General features: G+C 41.0%; 1 protein-coding gene across 2 annotated transcripts in view; it reads left to right on the top strand.

Moving 5' to 3' along the window:
- Nucleotides 1-21,557, top strand: part of UPF2 (UPF2 regulator of nonsense mediated mRNA decay) — a 132,205-nt gene that overhangs the window by 51,829 nt on the left and 58,819 nt on the right. For both annotated transcript variants that reach the window (XM_010366573.2, XM_010366572.2), the window contains exon 9: nucleotides 14,728-14,836. In XM_010366573.2, the coding sequence (XP_010364875.1) occupies nucleotides 14,728-14,836 (109 nt within the window). The remainder of the gene's footprint in view (nucleotides 1-14,727; nucleotides 14,837-21,557) is intronic.

Here is a 21,557-nt window from a genome sequence, read left to right as displayed (position 1 = left end):
ATTTTTACATTAAATTATTATTATTATTATTATTATTATTATTGGTAGAGTCGGGGTCTTACTATATTGACCAGGCTAGTCTTGAACTCCTGGGTTCAAGCAGCTCCTCCTGCTTTGGCTTCCCAAAGTGCAGGGATTACAAGCTTGAGCCACTGTTCCCGGCCATCTGTTAGTTCTAACATGTGGTAATTTTAGTTTTATTTCCTTTGTGACCCAACGAGTTTCAAAATTTCCAAGTAGAGGGGCTTTTTTTTCGTTTTGTGGCTTTGTCAATAATTTATATTTTTATTGCTTTTTGATTAGAGAATACTGTCTATTTTTATTTTTTTTTTGGAAGTTTTAAAGTTTACTTTGTCTCTAATTATATAGTCAGTAAATGTACTGATCAGGTTTACATGATTAAATAATGATTCAGATCTGTTTTCTTACATTTTTGGCCATTTGACCAGAGGTCATGGCCTGAGAGGTGGAGTCAAGACTGTGACTCCTGATGTGTTGCCTTTCTCCTAATAGCTACTGTGATTCCAGCTTTCTGTATATTACTGTTGTGTTATTTGTTGTATATATAAAACTTAATTGTTAATTACATACTTTTTTTATCATTATAAATTGTTCTTCTTGGTCTTATTTAATGCCTTTTGGCCTGAATTCCGACTCATCTGATATTAATGATTATGATTGCTGCCTTTTTTTTTTTTTTTGAGGTGGAGTCTCACTCTGTCACCCAAGCTGGAGTGCAGTGGTGTGATCTCTGTTCACTGCAACCTCCACTTCCTGGGTCCAAGTGATTCTCGCACCTAAGCCTCCATGTAACTGGGGTTTCATGCGTGCACCACCACCACGCTCGGGTAATTTTTTGTATTTTTAGTAGAAACGGGGTTTCACCATGTTAACCAGGCAGGTCTTGAACTCCTGACCGCAAGTGATTCACTTGCTTTGGTCTCCCAAAGTGCTGGGATTACAAATGTGAGCCACCGCACCTGACCGCTGCTTTCTTTTTATTTGCGTTTTGTTTGGTATACCTGTGCCCTTTGTTTTATATTCCGCCTTTCAGAATCATTTTATTTTAGTTGAGTCTCTTTTATGTACAATTGAATTGAATTTTACTCTCAGACATATTCTGAAAACACGTTTCTTTTAATGAAAATAATTTAGGCTATTTATGATTGGCTTGAGTTCTATAATATTTTCCTTTTTGGTTTAATTCCTAAAAGACTTTCATTGTGTGGTCTTTTATATTTTTTAATTTAGTGTGCGTGCATGAGTGTGTGTTTCTTGTTTTTAGGAAGGTTTGCATTATTATTTTAGTACTTTATGATTGTAAGTTTGCTTAGTGATTAGACAGTCTCTTGTTTTCTACCATGAGCATTGGTAAAATTAGTTTGTGGTGTCTTCTTTTCTTATTCTCTTTAGTCACTCATCTGATATTAGTTAATAATGTTTTCTTCCTTAGTATTTTCCTTTTTACTCTTAAATGTACTTATTCTTGTATTTGAGTGATATTTAACTTTCAGCATTACAAGTAGGGAAGCAGCACACCTGACTTCCTGTCTGCTTTTCCAGCCCCCCTCACTTATTTTTATGTTGATGACATATCCTGATAGGGAATAAAACATTTATATTAAAATTTCTTGCTGTAATGCCTTTATTTGCTAAAGTTCATTTTCGTTGTTGTTTTTTTTTTTTTTGAGACTGAGTTTTGCTCTATTGCCCATGCTGGAGTGCAGTGGCGTGATCTTGGTGCACTGCAACCTTTACCTCCAGTTCAAGCGATTCTCCTGCCTCAGCCTCCTGAGTAGCTGGAATTACAGGCGCCTACCACCACGCCCAGATAATTTTTGTATTTTTAGTAGAGACAGGGTTTCTTTTTTTTTTTTTTTTTTTTTTTTTTGAGACGGAGTCTGGCTCTGTCGCCCAGGCTGGAGTGCGGTGGCTGGATCTCAGCTCACTGCAAGCTCCACCTCCCAGGTTTACGCCATTCTCCTGCCTCCGCCTCCCAAGTAGCTGGGACTACAGGCACCCGCCTCGTCGCCCGGCTAGTTTTTTGTATTCTTTAGTAGAGACGGGGTTTCAGCGTATTAGCCAGGGTGGTCTCGATCTCCTGACCTTGTGATCCGCCCGTCTCGGCCTCCCAAAGTGCTGGGATTACAGGCTTGAGCCACCGCGCCCGGCCGAGACAGGGTTTCATTATGTTGGCCAGGCTGGTCTCGAACCCCTGACCTCAGGTGATCCGCCCACCTCAGCCTCCCAAAGTGCTGGGATTACAGGTGTGAGCCACAGTGCCTGGCCTGAAGTTCATTTCTAATAATTTTCTCAAAAAGTGTTGTTGGGGAAAAAATATGCCTTGAATTTCTCTATGTTCAGAATTGGGGCTATGTTACTTGAATGGCTGCTTGACTGGTTATAGTGGAGGATCCATAGCTCATACCTTTTAACCCTAAATATCGTGTAGGTGTCACTCAGTAGTCATTTGGCATTTGCCATTACTGTGTTGAAATCTAGGCCAGCTGGCCTTTTTTTTTCCTCTCTTAAAATTGAATTGGTCATTTAAATGACTGCCCAAGTAATTTTTTCTCTAATTAATCAAGTAAATCCAGTAACTTTTCTAGGATAGATCGTTCTTGGTGTTGATCCTTCTGGTTCCTTCTTCATGCCGTTTCCATTTTCATATTGAAAAATTCAGGGAATTTTATTTTATTTTATTTTTCCTCAAATATATTTAAATACTAGTTCTGTTCTCTTGTTTTGGCTTTCTTTTTTAGGTACCCCAGTGATGCATAACTGTGCTTTGCTTGTTTTCTGGCTATTTTATTCTTACCTATCACTTTTTTCAGTGTCGTCTTTTTCTTACTCAGCATTCTGCAAAGTCTTTTCCCTCTACTACTCTTTTTCTCATTTCTTGTTTCAGTTCATTCAATTTTTTTAAAAACGCGTGGAAAACTGGCCAGAATTTTCATATATTTCATGGCAGTATGTTTCTGGAGAATTTTGTTTGGTAGGTTTTGAGGAGTTTGTTCTTTTCTTTCTAATGTTTTTAATTTAAAAAAATTGACAGTGCCTTTGCATTGATGCTGTACCTACCCTCTTTTTATTACATATCGTGAGTTAGATTTGCTCAGCTTTGTTATTAACAGGTTTCTTTCTTTTTTTTTTTTTGTTGAGACGGAGTCTCGCTCTGTCACCCAGGCTGGAGTGCAGTGGCCCCATGTTGGCTCACTGCAAGCTCTGCGTCCTGGGTTCATGCCATTTTCCTGCCTCAGCCTCCCGAGTAGCTGACACTACAGGTGCCCACCACTACGCCCTGTTAATCTTTTTGTATTTTTAGTAGAGACGGGGTTTCACCGTGTTAGCCAGGATGGTCTCGATCTCCTGACCTGGTGATCCGCCCGCCTCGGCCTCCCAAAGTGCTGAGATTACAGGCGTGAGCCACCGCGCCCGGCCAACAGGTTTCCTTTTTAAGGACAGATTTTTGCTGTGGTTTCTGATGCTGGTTGCTTTGGGGGCCATTTCTCTGTTCTGCATGGGCGTTGCATTTCCTCCTGGAGCTTTTGCTCAGTCTTTGCCCTGCCTTTCCAGATGCTAAGCTTTTGTTGTATGTCAGGAATATGGGTTTATCACTGAAAGATAGAACTTGAGGATAAGTGGTCAAACTATAGAGAAACAATATGTGTTTGTCATTGAAAGAAGCATGTTGATTGCATATTTGAAGATCTGCCCTGTTTGGGCCAGCTTTCCCTTTTCTTTTCACTTGCTCATCCTGCTGTAATTTACCTTGAAGCAAATCTGGACAGATTGGGTGGCTTCAGTCAGACTTTTTTTTTGAAGTACATGTTTTCTTACATTAATATCATTCTAGCTTCCTATAACTGAGAAACTATTTTCAGCTTTATTGGTGTGGGGCGTTACTTTTCCTGAGAAGACAGACAAGCCAGGATAGGCTAGGGATGTTACAAACCTGAAATCTGAGGTTCTTGAAGTCCTCTGGGTTTGGTGGGCTCCCTAGAGTACCCTTTCAGGAGGTGACTCAAGGATCCAGACTACTTTCATCTACATCACTAGCATGGCTTCTAGGTGGCCATGGCATGGGAGGCAAGCGTGTGAACTCAGCTTAGTCCTCGATACTTTGGACAAGAAGTGCCATGTCATTTTTATTCTTAGCCTATTGTCTAGGACAGCAAGAGCATTTAGAAAATGTAGGGAAGCATGTGAAGCATTGGGGTAACATTGTGGCCCTTACTACAGAAGTACTCACAGGGATTTGTTTTCAGTCAGTAGACTTGTGTTAATAATATTCCTCTAGTAAGTTATCTTGTTGAAAACAATAAAAGAAATACTCATGATTTGGCTGGTAGAGGACAGTCTTTTGAAGGATGTAATTTATACCTAGCTTTGACTGTTACTCTTTACATTTCTATTTATTTATTTTTTAAGAGACAGGGTCTTGCTATGTTGCCCAGGCTGCTCTTGAACTCCTGGCCTCAAGTGATCCTCCTGCTTCTGCCTCCTGAGTAGCTAGTATTATAGGCATGTGCCACCATGCCTGGCACATTTTTGTATTTTATGTAGATTTTAATCAATTGAATTGTATCAAAATCTATAATCATTTCTCATGTTAATAGTACTCTGTATAGTCTTTCCAGTGTTTAAATAAAACTGTCTCAATCTTTTTGAAGTTCATTACTGTGGGATTTGGAAAGCCAAGGCCTCTGTTTACAGATCTGTAAAATGAGGTAATAGGGAGGGACTTGGACCAGGTTGACATTTCCTGGTTGGCTGTATGTTTTTATTGATCAGAAAAGCCTTTCATTTTGAAGGTCTTCTTTTGTCCTTCTCTCCCAGGTAGATTTCTACCCTACCTGCAGGATTTGGCTTATCCCTGAGGGGGACGGCTTGATCCCTAGGGAGCGTGGAGTAGAAAGATGATAATCAAGTGCCAATCAATTCCCTGTCATCCCATTTCTGATTCTTCCAGAACCCATATATTCCCACAGCTTTCTCTATCCTTTGAGTGATAGTGATGACTGATAGCCCTCAAACGGGGAGATAAGGGGAGTAAAGAGAGTTGAGTGTAGAGTAAGCAGGCTCGAATATTCTCCTGGGTAGACAGTGAAATGGTATTAGAGGTAGCAAGTTACTTCGCGTCTTTGGCATTTGGGGCAGGCTGGAACACTTTGGGAGAGGGGGCAAGGAAATGCTATCACCTTTTGGCATCCTGGCCTAGTCCTGCACCCATACCCACCCAGCCTGTTTGGGCCTCCTTTAGTCAGATGCTCGTCCTCTGTGGCATGCTCTTTCCTCCCTCCTGTAAGACCAACACTTTTGGAGACCAAGGCAGGAGGATGGCTTGAAGCCAGGAGTTTGAGATCAGCCTAGACAACATAGTGAGACCCCATCCTCTATAAAAAATAAAATAAGCCAGGCATAGTGGCATGTGCCTGTAGTCCCATCTACTTGGGAGGCTAAAGTGGGAGGATCAGTTGAGCCCAGGAATTTGAAGTTTGTGTGCTCTGATCTCACCACTGCACTCCAGCCTGGGTGACAGAGTGAGACTCTGTCTCTAAGAAAATTTAAAAAATAAACACAGCATAACAACTATTTATATAGCATTTACATTGTGTTAGGCATTATAAGTAATTTGGTATCTTTTGGGTGGGGGTAGCAGTTCCTGGAACCAGTCCCTTACGGATACCTAGGGATGACTATATTTCCCTAATGACATATGACGTGGAGCATCTTTTCATGTGCTTAGTGGCTATTTGCATATCTTCTGAGTATCTATTCACAGCCTTTGCCCCTTTAAAATTGTATTTGTCCTCTTATGAATGAGCTGTAAGAGTTCTTTATGTATTCTGGGCACACATCTCTTATCAGTATGTAATTTGGAAGTATTTTCTCCCATCTTCAGTTGTCTTTTCACTTGCTTGGTAGTATAATTTGCAGCACAGTTTTTTTTTGTTTGTTTGTTTTTGTTTTTTTTTTTGAGACGGAGTCTCGCTCTGTCGCCCAGGCTGGAGTGCAGTGGCCGGAGCTCAGCTCACTGCAAGCTCCGCCTCCTGGGTTCACGCCATTCTCCTGTCTCAGCCTCCCGAGTAGCTGGGACTACAGGCAGCCTGCCTCGTCGCCCGGCTAGTTTTTTGTATTTTTTAGTAGAGACGGGGTTTCACCGTGTTAGCCAGGATGGTCTCGATCTCCTGACCTCGTGATCCGCCCGTCTCGGCCTCCCAAAGTGCTGGGATTACAGGCTTGAGCCACCGCGCCCGGCCTGCAGCACAGTTTTTAAAGTTTGATGTAGTTCATCTTTACAGTTCTTAAAGGTTTGATCTGAAGCAGTTTTTTAACTTTCAGTTGCATTCTTCCTTCATTAAATAATGATGAAAAAATCTCAAAAACCTATCATTATATCCTTTAGTCTTTTTTTTTTTTTTTTTTTTTTTTTTGAGACGGAGTCTTGCTTTATCACCCAGGCTGGAGTGCAGTGGTGTGGTCTTGGCTCACTGCAACCTCCACCTCCTGGGCTTAAGAGGTTCTCCTGCCTCAGCCCCCCAGGTAGCTGGGACTACAGGCATGTACCACCACTCCTGGCTAATTTTTGTATTTTTTTTTTTAGTAGAGACAGGGTTTCACCATGTTGGCCAGGCTGATCATAAACTCCTGACCTCAAATGATCCACCCACCTTGGCCTCCCAAAGTACTGGGAGCCTCTGTGCCCAGCCTCTCTTAGCCCATTCATTTGGACTCCACTGAGATGTAGAAATCCCCTTAGATATTTGCATTTTATTTTATAGGTAATTTATAACATAGCTATACACACAAGTAATTGAGATTTCACTTTAAGTGTTTATATCTTTTTTTTCTTAAACTTTTAAAGTTTAAGTTCAGGAGTACATGTGCAGGATGTGCAGGTTTGTTACATAGGTAAACATGTACCGTGGTGGTTTGCTGCACAGATCATCCCTTCACCTAGGCATTAAACCCAGCATCCACTAGTTATTCTTCCTGAGTTGTTTCTATCTAAAGTATACATATGTGTCCATCACTCAGATCAAGATATATGACATTCCAGCACCCCAGAAGGCCCCTCACCTAAGCCAAAATTTAAAGTCAGTCAGTATCATGGGAAGTATGTAAGAATCTCTTCTTTCCTTGTGTTTCAAGTATAGATGCACTTGGTATTGTTTTAGCCAAGTGTTGGCTCTTTAGATGAATGTAAACAGAATACTCTTCAGAGGTGAAGTGCTGCGCTTAATTCTTGAACAGCTTTTCCGGATCTAGCTTTTAGGAGAGTTTGCTGGACTTTTTGTAAGAACTTTTCTGACTGGACCTCTTCCTTCACTCAATTTGGAACTGTGAGAGAATGTTGTAGTGAAATCTGTTAGCATGTTGCACCACTTGGTGGCGCTGTTGTGTTGGAAACAGCAGCATTGTGGAAAAGTCGACAGGGCATTTGGTTGTCGATTTCAGAGTAAATGACCCCAGACTTTTGTTTATTATATTTCATTTTTTAGGAATCATCTTCTGCTTTAGTGTTTCCTATGAAATCCTTTGTATTCTTTAATTGAACCATAACAGTGTTCTTTCACATTCATTTTTTTCCAGGCATTTTTGAGCACAGAGATAAAATTAAATAGCTTTCAACAGTCAACTTCTTTAGATTTTAAAGAGAAAAAGAGAGCTAGACATTTGTTTTAAAAAGTCAATTGATTAGGAGATAAAACCCCATAAGAATTTCTTCTTTCCCTCTCGATAACAAAAGTGTTTGTGTGTTTCTGCATTCTTGTTGTTTCTGCTTACTTGTAGTTAGTGACTCTTTACTAACTTGATAATCATTAACCGCTAGTAGGATACTGAAATGTGTGATTCACGAGACCTTAAAAACATAAAGAAGATTTTATTATTTAAGGACAAATAGCATTCTTTTAAAGTGGTTCATTGTTCATTGTTGGTAAATGTAATTGTCATCATCTTGTACGATTATAAAATTCCGTTTTGAAAGGAAGGATCTAAGTATTTTTCAGTTGCTTTTCATAACACTCAAATTAGATGAAATATCCATCTAGCTTAAATTTTAGGCCGGGCGCGGTGGCTCACGCCTTTAATCCCAGCACTTTGGGAGGCCGAGACGGGCAGATCACGAGGTCAGGAGATCGGGACCATCCTGGCCAACACGGTGAAACCCCGTCTCTACTAAAAATACAAAAAAACTAGCCGGGCGAGGTGGCGGCGCCTGTAGTCCCAGCTACTCCGGAGGCTGAGGCAGGAGAATGGCGGGAACCCGGGAGGCGGAGCTTGCAGTGAGCCGAGATCGCGCCACTGCACTCCAGCCTGGGCGGCAGAGCAAGACTCCGTCTCAAAAAAAATAAAAATGGAAAAATTTAACACAAATTTGTAGCTTATGTTGATGAAAATATTTTGTGTTATTAATAACTTTCATGTGACTGATGTAGCACTTTGCACTCCATCCCCTTTTTGAGCTTGTGTGCCCTTTGGAAGGCAGAACAGGCAGAAAGCATTCTTAAGCAGGACTAGCACTGAACAACCATATAATTGATTATTTACAACATAAAGGATTTTATTTTGTGAATAATGGATGAACAGACATAGGACTTCAAGATTTCAGTAGGGCAGGGTGATATTTTGTATCAGCCCTCCTTTTTACAGGGGTAGAGGATTCCGAGAAAATGGAGTGTCTGACTTTCATAATTCCTTAACTCATAACTTCCTTAACTCATTTTAAAAATCCCTATTAAAGCTGAAAACATTTTACTGCGTTGTTACCTCACTGACCTGTGCCTGAACAGGTAGCACAAAACTGTCTTCTTTAAAATGCATAGCTGGACCGGGCATTCACGCCTGTAATCCCAGCACTTTGGGAGGCCAAGGTGGATGGATCACGAGGTCAGGAGATCGAGACCATCCTGGCTAACACGGCGAAACCCCATCTCTACTAAAAAATACAAAAAATTAGCCGGGCAAGGTGGCGGGTGCCTGTAGTCCAGGCTAACCAGGAGGCTGAGGTAGAAGAATGGCATGAACCCGGGAGGCAGAGCTTGCAGTGAGCCAAGATCGTGCCACTGCACTCAGCCTGGGTGACAGTGCAAGACTCCGTCTCAAAAATAAAATAAAATAAAATAAAATGCATAGCTGGCCGGGTGCAGTGGCCCACGCCTTTAATCCTAGCACTTTGGGAGGCTGAGACGGCTGGATCACTTGAGGTAAGGAGTTCAAGATCAGCCTGGCCAACGTGGTGAAACCCTGTCTCTACTAAAAATACAAAAATGAGCCAGGTCTGGTGGTGGGCGCCTGTAGTTCCAGTTGCTCAGGAGGCTGAGGCAGGAGAATCACTTGAACCTGGGAGGCGGAGGTTGCAGTGAGCTGAAAACCTGCCACCAGTCTCCAGCCTGAGCAACAGAGTGAGATTCCAACTCTTAAAAAAAAAAAAAAATAGCTATATATTAACATTTTTGGGGGAACTCATAAAAAGTCTCAAAGTAGATTGGGCCACTTGGGAGAAGTAAATGAAGTGAAGTGCAAAGGACAGGCCAACAAATAGAAGAAAGTGAAATGATCTTAGACTAGGTAGCACGAGGAAGGAAAAAAAGAAGAAAAGTGAAATGATCTTAGACTAGGTAGCACGAGGAAGGAAAAAAAGAAGAAAAGTGAAATGACATAGTTTAAGAATAGCTGATGCTGTTTTACCTCAAACTTTGTTGAAAAATACATTGAAAAAGACAAGTAAGATAAAAGTTTTAGAAATTCAAGATCTGGTTCTTGGAAAAATCAAAATAGAGAAGTGTGTAGAAAATATAGTTTAAAGAAAAAGAACATTAAAAAGTTTAAGAAATGAGCAGATGATATGCTTAAAATATTTTGAAACCACTTGAAAATCTCAGTGAAGCATAATGTTTTGAAAAAAATGCACATTTTCAAAATTCATTCAAGATAAAATACCCACATAGAACAGTAATCATGGAAGAAAGCGTTAAACTTATCAATTGACTGGGCACACTGGCTCACACCTGTAATCCCAGCACTCTGGGAGGCCGAGGCGGCGGGTCACCTGAAGTTAGGCGTTCGAGACCACCCTGACCAACATGGAGAAACCCCATCTCTACTAAAAATACACACTTAGCTGGGTGTGGTGGCACATGCCTGTCATCCCAGCTACTCGTGAGGCTGAGGCAGGAGAATCACTTGAACCTGGGAGGTGGAGGTTGCGGTGAGCTGAGATCACGCTATTGCACTCCAGCCTGGGCAACAAGAATGAAACTACGTCTCAAAAAAAAAAAATTCATCTTAAATAGAATAAGACTAGAAAGCTTAACTGAGTATTTTTAGCCTTTCAAGGAAGAAATAATATCGCTTGTTCCAGAGCATAGAAAGCTTGTTATTTCACATATTAAAAGTTCTAAGAAGAAGGAGCAAGAAAAGCACAAGCATCGGCCAGTCTCACTTTCGAATGTCAATATAAAAATTCCAGGTGAAGCGCTAGCAAATCATATTTAATGCATAGCATATTAAAAAATAAGAATCCAGCATGACCAAAGAAGATTGATCATAGGAATGGAAGGATGCTCTAACACAGGCAATCTATTAACATATATAACATCAGCAGGAAAGGAAGCAACTATGTGAATGTCCCATTAATTGCTAAAAGATAATTTGATAAGTTAGCTTTTGCTTGGTAAAATGTAATATTATTACAAAAGTAAGATGCTACTTCCTTAATATGAGGAAGAATGTCTTAGACTAAATGCTAGCAGTATACTTAAGAGTGAGTTACCAGAGATATTCATTTATCTAACAAATGTGTATATTGAGTATTTGCCTGTGTTCCAGGCACTGTTTGAGTGCTGATAAACTGTCTGCCATGGAACTGAACATTTCTGGTGGGGAGGGGTAACAAATGAGTTAACCATAACAAATCAATTATTTACTACTTTAAGTGGTAAATTCCATTTTTAAAAGTAGCGCAGGTAGGCCTGGGTGCAGTGACTCATGCCTATAATCTCAGCATTTTGGGAGGCCGAGGCAGGTGGATCGCCTGAGGTCGGGAGTTCGAGATCAGCCTGACCAACATGGAGAAACCCAGTCTCTACTAAAAATACAAAATTAACCAGGTGTGGTGGTGCATGCCTGTGATCCCAGGTGCTTGGAAGACTGAGGCAGGAGAATCGCTTGAACCTGGAGGCAGAGGTTGCAGTGAGCCGAGATTGCGTCATTGCACTCCAGCCTGGGCAACAAGACTGAAACTCTGTCTCGAAAAAAAAAGTTTTGTAAGGGGATTGGGAGAGGTAGGATGGGTTAGGTGCAGTTTCCTTGGAGTATTCAGAATGGGTCAAAACATGGAGACTGGGACTCCCCTTAGGGAGGGAGTAAACAGTATGGATATTTAGGGAAAGCATATTCCAGCCCAAGTCAAGGACCATTCCAGAGTCCCTGAGTCAGATCCTCAGCGAGGAGCCAGTGGGCCTGGTGCAGGCAAGCTGGGAGGTATGGGAGAAGAGGGTGGATCAGTCCCTGAGGTCATGGAGACGCTGTTTGCTGCTATAGAGTTTATACCTGGGCCTCCTCACTCCCAGTGTGTTGCTTTGCCATCTTGTTACCTTTGCTCTGGTACTTGTACTTTTCTGACCTGAAATTGTAGCAATGGCAGCAAAAGAACCTCTGCATAAATTTAAATCCTATATTTGAATTTGACAACTGATTATGAGCTGGAAAAGAATACTTTATTTGTTGTTAAAATGGATATGGAAAATAAATGAAGAACCTAATATTCTAACTAAAATTCGTAAATGTAATGTTAGTGTAAATTCATCTATTATGTAAGAACATTAAATGATCATTTGCTCCAAGCCTTTTTTTTTTTTTTTTTAGCGCTAGCAACATTAGGGAAATTATTACATGTTTATAAGAGTAACTTATAGGGGCCGGGCGCGGTGGCCCACGCCTGTAATCCCAGAACTTTGGGAGGCCAAGGCAGGTGGATCACGAGGTCAGGAGTTCAAGACCAGCCTGGCTAATATGGTGAAACCCTGTCTCTACTAAAATTACAAAAATTAGCAGGGCATGGTGGTGCTCGCCTGCAATCCCAGCTACATGGGAGGCTGAGGCAGAAGAATCGCTTGAACCCGGGAGGCAGAGGTTGCAGTGAGCCAAGATTGCACCACTGCACTTCACTCCAGCCTGGGCAACAGAATGAGACTCCGTCTCAAAAAAAAAAAAAACCTTACGGGACACCTTATTTTTGTAATATCTTTAGAGAGTGGTGGGACCTATTTTTGTGCGTTGGATTCCATGTGATAGCAGCTTAGACTTTAATTGATAAAACCTTAAAAATATTTTAAATAAACATTTAAATTTTAGCATTAAATGTTTTTATATAATGGATTATAGTTTTCACTGTTTCTTTAAAGAAGGATGATTTATTTTAAAAAATTATTGCGGTATTGCTACAAAGCTATCATATTGCCAGCTTCTCTCAGCATCTGTCTTATTTCTGCAATGGTGAGTGTAATATCCACTGTATAGAGTGGTTATTAGGTTTAACAAATTGAGTTATATATATTAGGCCTAGGACAGGGCCCAGCACATTAGTAAGAACTACTTTGCTTAGAAATTGTAATAGCCCAAGTTTTTGAGGAGTGCCACGTTTTTGAGACTTTTAGGTATGAATTTAACCAGTTTCCTCCTTTCAACCATACCTTTCTTCTTTTCAATTTTTTTTTTTAATCTTTTTGAGATAGTTTCACTCTGTGGCCCAGACTGGAGTCCCATGGCATGGACTTGGCTCACTGCAACCTCCACCTCCCAGGCCCGAGTAGCTGGGATTACAAACAGGCCCCACCGCACCCAGCTAAATTTTGTATTTTTAGTAGAGATGGGGGTTTCTCCATGTTGGCCAGACTGATCTTGAACTCCTGACCTCAGGTGATCCGCCTGCCTCAGCCTCCCAAAATGCTGGGATTACTGGCCACCATGCCCTGCCTAACCATACTTTTCAAATTTATTTCCATCCTTCTTTTTCCTCTGTGTCCCTTTAGCTAAGGGTTAATGTATCCATCTGAGGAGCTTTCCAGATCTAATTATGCGGGTTTTTTCCTGATGATCAAACATTTTCATATATTATTGTATGGTACAGTAATGTACTCAGCAATAATCTTTTTTTGAGATGGAGTTTCGCTCTAGTTGCCCAGGCTGGAGTGCAGTGGCGTGATCTCGGCTCACTGCAACCTCCACCTCCTGGGTTCAAGTGATTCTCCTGCCTCAGTCTCCCGAGAAACTGGGATTACAGGCACCTCCCACCACGCCCGGCTAATTTTTGTATTTTTAGTAGAGATCGGGTTTTACCATATTGGTCAGGCTGGTCTCAAACTCCTGACCTCAGGTGATCTGCCTGCCTCAGCCTCCCAAAGTGCTGGGATTACAGGCATGAGCCACCGTGCCCGGCCTCTACTCAGCAATAATTAAGACTTGTATGATTATTTGTTTCTGTTCTAATTGGCTTTAAGCTGTCATAATTTTTAAGCTCTTGTAATTTTATAGTTTTTAGCTTCCTCTCTCACTGTTGGCTCCATTACTTGCTGCTGTCAGTACAGCTGCTTTTATCAGTTCCTCACTACTTCTCATCTTCAGAGTCTGATCTGCTGAGTGTTGAATCATTGAGTAATAACATCTATGACAGGAATGGAAAATAAATTTTAGCTTGTGTGTTGATTCCAACTAGTAGTGGTCACCTGGAGTGCTGTGCTAAGCAGGATTCTGGAGCATCATTCCTGTGTAATGGGAAAAAGTGCTCTGACAGTGGAAGAGGGTGGCAGTGTGAGTGCCACATATTTGCCATTTACTGTCCAAATTAAGATCCTGAATGAGGATCTGAGTGGGTTCTGTAATGAGTGAAATATGTAAGTTAGTGTATAGATTTTGTAATATTGTTTGCCGTCCTCGAGGCTTTTTCAGTTTCTGAGTAGCATTCATTCATTCATTCATTCGTGTGATGGAGTCTTGCTCTGTCACCCAGGCTGGAGTGCAGTGGCGTGATCTGGGCTTACTGCAACGTCTGTCTCCCAAGTTCAAGCAGTTCTCCTGCCTCAGCCTCCCGAGTAGCTGTAACTACAGGCACATGCCCCCATACCCAGCTAATTTTTTTATTTTTAGTAGAGACAGGGTTTCACCGTGTTAGCCAGAATAGTCTCGATCTCCTTACCTCATGATCCGCCTGCCTCAGCCTCCCATTACGGGTGTGAGCTACCGCACTCAGCCTATTGATTACCTTTTTGCTTTAGACCTTGGGGTTTCCAAATAACTTACCCTGAGATGAAGGAAATGGCTTTAAAGGATATTGTCTTACACTAAAGAAGTTACCTTGAGATTTGTAAATATGCAGTTACTCAGTAATTATGTGATTAAAAATTTAAGTCGTGTCAAAACATACTGTTGTTTTTTGTGTGTGTGCGTGGTGTTTCATATTTTATCAAAATTACATATTCAATAAAATTATAGCTATGCAGTAAATTCACGGAATGGGGAATGCCAGAATATTAATAAAATTTCAAAAGTCTCATTGAATTTTCAAACACTTCTTTATGATGGCAATAAATAGGCATGTCTGTATGATTATGAGTTTTAAAATCATTTAATGTGTGAATACATCTGAAAAAGTTTAAATTTTAAAATGAATTATTTTTGATATGTCTTTCCTTTGACACATATCACATATAACTTTTGCAGGTTGGATTTGCTACCATTTTATGCAAGATTGGTTGCTACATTGCATCCCTGCATGTCTGATGTAGCAGAGGATCTTTGTTCCATGCTGAGGGGGGATTTCAGATTTCATGTATGTATTTAAGCATTTATTTTGTAATATATATATTCTTATACATTGAGTGAGGATTCTTTAAGAATGTAATTGTTGGTAAGCATATTCTTGAAATTTGATAGTGGTATAACAGTTTAGAATTTATGGCATTCTAAATTTTTGAAAAGTGATTTACCTAACCAAGCTTGAAATTGATCAGTGATATTCCTGTTGGGAGGTGAGCTGTTGCTGCTACCTTGTTCCCCCATTGCAGGAATGGCACTTTTTTGCTTTTCTAAGGTAGAAATGCTTCTCCAAGGTCAAGACAGCCAGAGCCTTCATTGGTGTTTCCAAAAGAAACATAATTGGCCACCATGAGTCAGGGTGTGGTGCCACATAGGATAAGGTTCTTTAGGTGCTTGGGTCCAAATGTGTGGCGTCTACAAGTTTCCATCAATACTGTGATACTAGTGAGTGCTGCCATAGCCCGTGTTTCTTTGATTCTTGCCTTAAGAAATTTTACCTTGGATCATGGTGAGTTTTTTAAAGATCACCCTGGGAAATAACAGGGGCCTGTTACCAGATGGCTTCCCTTTCTCTCTAGCCCTAGAAGTATGAACAAACTATGTGTTAGTGGTTCTCCCAACCCATGTTACCCAGTTAGTTCATGGAGGTACTTCTACTTCAAATACAGGCTTGATAGTGGGGAAATGATACTGCCAGAGGTGACTGAAAGTGGACATTGTTAGACTGTGAAAAAACATGAAATTCAATTGTTGTTAGCCAATGGAAAAATGGTGTTTACAAAACTTTGCTTTATCATAAGTTGGTCAGAATGCAAATAAAAACGGGAAATGTCTGCACGTGCTATCTCTCACTCACTGTGCACCAGTCAGTAGTATTGCCAAGCTCTCGGAAGAACAGACAAAATTCCTGAGGTCAGGAACTCACAGTGTAGTTGAGGACACAAGGTTTAAATAAAAATTAATCCTTAAATGTAATAGCTGTAAGGAATTGCATGCTGAATTGCCAGGTGAATTATTGGAGAGTGGGTGCTTTGAGTGCAAAGGAAGGAAAGAGTCTCTTGCAAAGGAGAATAGTCTGTAAGCAGTTCTTGTTGTTATGAGATTTGTAGTTAAGATCTTTTTGGGCCAACTTTTGCTAGGTTTTCAGATTTTCATACGTAGTAGTACGTAAGGGAAGGTTTCTATGTTTAAAGAGGTTGGAAACACTGAACTCAAGTTAAATGGTTTTGTTTTGTTTTGTTTTAAGAATTCTCTGGGCCGGGCGCGGTGGCTCAAGCCTGTAATCCCAGCACTTTGGGAGGCCGAGACGGGCGGATCACGAGGTCAGGAGATTGAGACCATCCTGGCTAACATGGTGAAACCCCGTCTCTACTAAAAAACACAAAAAACTAGCCGGGCGAGATGGCGGGCGCCTGTGGTCTCAGCTGCTCGGGAGGCTGAGGCAGGAGAATGGCGTGAACCCGGGAGGCGGAGCTTGCAGTGAGCTGAGATCCGGCCACTGCACTCCAGCCTGGGCGGCAGAGCGAGACTCCGTCTCAAAAAAAAAAAAGCATTCTCAAAACATTAATATGGTAATGTGCTCTGTGAATCTCCTGGAGGGCATGCATATGGAACTCATCAAAGAACACACTTTGACAAATGCTGCTAGTTCAGAGACAGATACATCAGAAGCCGTGATATTCTTGTTGATATGTTTAATCCCATTGTACAAAGAAGTAACTGTTTTACTAGTGGACAGTATGAGTTATTATATTGGTTATATGCCTATACCCCTCAACCAATCCCCAAGTTAAAACACAAGTTCCTGGACCAAGCATAATTAGTGCTTTTGGTGAAAAACTTAAAATTAATAAAATTCTATATGTACTCTCTCATTTGAAAATTGGGGTGAGAGTTGGGGTATTGGCATTTTTATTGTACTGCTGCAATGCTTCATTACAAGGGAAGAATATCAGAACTCCAGGAGCACACTTTGGAAACCAGTGCTCTCGGAGAAGAGAAGAAAGAGCACTCTACATACTTGATCACCGTCTACTTCCTCCGGGATCTGGCCTTCCTACCCCAAATCTATAGGCTTTGCCAGCGATTTTCTATTAGGCGGAAACATGCTCACCACTCACATCCTTAAAGTGACAGCAACAAACACCTTTTCTCAGCATCCCCCATCCCCTCCCCCAGCCACAACTATTTCATTCCCTTCTTATTGAAATGTTTTACAGTATACTTGTCTCTGTTTCTCCTGACATTTACCTTTTGATTCACCATCATAGCAGCACCCTGGCAGAGACCACCAGTTGTTTTTCCGGTTGCTTGTTAGTTGGTGTCTCTGTAGACTCGAAACTGCCAGACTCTCCTGTTTTTTAGGAAGCCTGCCTCTGGCTCCACCACATGCTAGCATTGTAAGTTTGGCCAACTTAGACTCAAGTGTTCTAAACCTTGGTTTCCATGTCTACCAAGTAGGGTTAATAATTGCATTTTTAGAAATAAGATTGTTCTTAAGGATTAAATGAAATAATGCATGTATAGCTCCTCACATAGCATCTGTACATAAATATCATTTAATAATAATTATACCTTCTATACCACCATTCTCTCCTGGTTCTTACTTGTGTTACTATTCTTAGTCTCCTCCACCTTTTTTCCTAGCTGAGTTTCTTTGTTGGGATTGGCTCAGCTTTCTTCCTTCAGCCTCCTTTTTAATGGGATGCATTTAGCTGGCCTTTAATTCATATCTATTTTTCAACAACCCCAAATATATATATCTTGCCAGAACCTCTCTTACGATACTTAGAAAGTTTTCATGTACTTTGAGCTAAATTGGTCCCCAAACCATATTCATTATTTTCTTCTTAAAAATGTCTTTTACTTCCTTGAATCTGCTTCTGTATTTTCCCTGTAAATTTATAATGTATTTTATCCAATTACTGAGATAAATACCTCTACTTTTGCATCTAGACATTTAGGAGCCATTGTTTACTGAATTCATTTGATACTGACTTATACAACAACTAAAATCTAGCATCGCCTCTTCGTATCTCCTGCCACTGTCTTTCATTTTCTATACCTGGAGTTATGATAGTAGATTTTTAACCAGCTTTTCTTGTCTCTGTCTTCTACCTAGATCCAGTGTGTTTCTGCAATCTGATATGTTTTCCCCCCTAAGAACCTCAGCTGAGAAATAAAGCAGGTTAACAAAGCCGTGTGAGATTTCATTGGCAGTTAAGGAAATTCTAGTTCAAACAATGGGTTTGCTAATTTAACTGACAATTAGAAAAGGTAATAGACATGAGAAACCAACATTCTCAGGTACTTCAGGTGGGAATCTGGTGAAGCTGTTTGGCACTGGATTTCAAGAGCCCTAGAGGCATTCATACTTTGGACAACTCCGAGGACATGTCCTAAGTAAACAAATCTATGTACCAAAAAAGGGTGATTCACAGTATGACTCTAATAGGGAAAACTGATCATCTGAAAGCCCAACAGTGGATTAATAAAATGGCCATATAATCACAATGCTGAAATGATGGAGAGCCATTAGAATTGATGTTTACAAAAACCTTTTTAGGGCCAGGTGCGGTGGTCCACACCTATAATCCCAGCATTTTGGGAGGCCGAGGCGGGCAGATCACCTGAGGTCGGGAGTTCGAGACCAGCCTGACCAACGTGGAGAAACTCCGTCTCCCTAAAAAAAGAAAAAATACAAAATTAGCCGGGCGTGGTGGCGCATGCCTGTAATCCCAGCTACTCAGGAGGCTGAGGCAGGAGAATCACTTGAACCCAGGAGGCAGAGGTTACTGTGAGCTGAGATTGCACCACTGCACTCTAGCCTGGGCAACAAGAATGAAATTCCATCTCAAAAAACAACAACAGCAACAACAAGTTTTTATATCAGAAAGTACTTTTTTTCAAAAGCAAGATATGAAATCTCACATATAATAAACATACACTTAAAATGCTTAGAAAGTAGAGAAGAAAAAACAATTACATGTGAGTATGTTAACGTGGCAGTCTTTGGATGGTGGGAATATGAGGAATTCTTTTCCGTTCTAGTTTTCTGTGCTCTCTAAAGTTTCAGTACGGCCCACTTCTTTAGTGATGAAGGGGACAACTTTTTGTTTTGTTTTGTTTTAAGAGATGGTATCTTACTCTGTCACCCAAGGTGGAGTGCAGTGGCATGATCATAGCTCACTGCAGCCTCAAACTTACGAACTCACGCAATCCTCCTGTTTCAGCTTCCCAAGTAACTAGGACTACAGGCGCATGCCAACACACCTGACTGGGGAGAGACAACTTTTATTTAACATAAGCAAATTAAGTCACTGACATTTTAAAAATTAATCATCTCCCAACTTTTTGATTAAGTTTCTTTGTTAAAATAAGTTGACTACATATCCCCATTATAGTTATATTTATTTCAAAATTACATACCTTGGCAATTGTACCAAATACTTTTGTGCATTGTAAACCATACAAAAACAAATGGAAATGTGTGAGATAAAACATATAAATAGAATTTCCAGTTTCCCCTCCCTACTCCCAAGTAGGTAGTCTTATGCACTCTACTTTGGAGATACTGGTTCACAAAAATTTTTTTTTTTTTTTTTTTTTTTTTCGAGATGGAGTCTCGCTCTGTCGCCCAGGCTGGAGTGCTGTGGCTGGATCTCAGCTCACTGCAAGCTCTGCCTCCCGGGTTTACGCCATTCTCCTGCCTCAGCCTCCCGAGTAGCTGGGACTACAGGCGCCCGCCACCTTGCCCAGCTAGTTTTTTTGTATTTTTTTAGTAGAGATGGGGTTTCACCGTGTTAGCCAGGATGGTCTCGATCTCCTGACCTCGTGATCCGCCCGTCTCGGCCTCCCAAAGTGCTGGGATTACAGGCTTGAGCCACCGCGCCCGGCTGTTCACAAAAGTTTTTAAAGAATTTTATGTCAAGGCAAATTTACTTTTTTATAGACTCAGTACTGATTTTATGTTTAGCCTACAGTGGGTTTTCAGAAAAGTTTGCTGAATGATTGAATAAACTTCATGTAAAACAAAGTGAGCAAATTATGGAGGACAGAAAATCTATTTGGGTGAGTATCTATTTGGGCCTTCTAGAGGGGCCAGCTTGACTAGAACAGAGGATTCTTTCTCTAGGAAAGTGGTAAATGATAGGCCTTAGGAAATCCTTACAGTTCGTGTGTGTTGATACATCTGAAAATGTTGTTGTTGTTGTTGTTGTTGTTGTTGTTGTTGTTGTTTTTGAGACGGAGTCTTGCTCTGTTGCCCGGGCCGGAGTGCAGTGGCGGGATCTTGGCTCAGTGTAACCTCAGCCTCCCAGATTCAAGTGATTCTCCTGCCTCAGCCTCCCAAGTAGCTGGGACTACAGGCACAGGCCACCATACCCGGCCAATTTTTGTACTTTTAGCAGAGATGGGGTTTTACTATGTTGGCCAGATTGATCTCAAACTCCTGACCTTAAGTGATCTGCCTGTCTTGGCCTCCCAAAGTGCTGGGATTATAGGCATGAGCCACTGTGCCTGGCCTGAAGAGTTTTAGTTAGTATATACAAACTTTGTTGTTCAATTAATCTAAATTTTATTTGTCTTTAGCAGAGTTGCAAGCCACGTTTTTGCTATGGATGATTGATTATATGAGTAAAATCTTACAAGAGGCATTATTGAACTACAAATATATAGAAAATGTTACATTGTTAATTCATCCAGAAGTGTTTTGACATATTTTTGATCATAAGGTTTTAAGAAATGAGAGTGAAGACCGGACGCAGTGGCTCACGCCTGTAATCCCAGCACTTTGGGTGGCCGAGGCGGGCAGATCACCTGAGGTCAGGAGTTCAGTCAGCCTGACCAACATGGAGAAACTTCATCTCTACTAAAAATGCAAAATTAGCCAGGCGTGGTGGCACATGCCTTTAATCCCAGCTACTCGGGAGGCTGAGGCAGGAGAATCACTTGAACCTGGGAGGCAGAGGTTGCGGTGAGCCGAGATCACACCATTGCACTCCAGCCTGGGCAACAAGAGCAAAACTACGTCTCAAAAAAAAAAAACAAAGAAATGACAGTGAAAAATGTTGAAATGTTGAATGAGGAGTGAGAATGTTAGCCATTTTTATAAGTTGCAACCTTTTGAAAAGCCTTCAGTTTTCTGATCTGAAAATGAGGGAGAGTGAGATCATTGATTTATAACACTTCATTTAAATATTGTATAATTTTGTCATTTTTATTATATCTAACCTCCGTAACCTTTATAATATTTCAGAATAATTAGAATTAATGTAAATATATGATGTGGATGATACAGCCTGTTAACATGTTTTGAAAACTAGAATGCTTAGTAATGCTTAAAATGGTGTGATATTCCGTAGCAGTTGATGAAGAGGATATGCATCCAGCCTCATCCAAGGAGACTTAAAAATACGTATATGTATTTCCCAACCCTACTGACCCGAAAGACTTAGTTGTAGTATATAGTGGGGTTTTTTTTCTTTTTTCTTTCTTTTTTTTTTTTGAGATCGAGTCTCACTGTGACACACAGGCTGGAGTGCACTGGCATGATCTCATCTTGCCACAACCTCCCCCTCCCAGGTTCAAGCGATTCTTGTGCCTCAGCCTCCCGAGTAGCTGGGATTATAGGCACGTGCCACCACGCCCTGCTAATTTTTGTATTTTTAGTAGAGACGGGGTTTCATCCATGTTGGCCAAGCTGGTCTCAAACTCCTGACCTCAAGTGATCCACC

Source organism: Rhinopithecus roxellana, chromosome 11, assembly GCF_007565055.1.
Source record: "Rhinopithecus roxellana isolate Shanxi Qingling chromosome 11, ASM756505v1, whole genome shotgun sequence".
NCBI lineage: Eukaryota > Metazoa > Chordata > Mammalia > Primates > Cercopithecidae > Rhinopithecus > Rhinopithecus roxellana.
The sequence above is the reverse complement of the archived record's forward strand: the minus strand, read 5'-3'. Positions and strand labels throughout refer to the sequence as shown.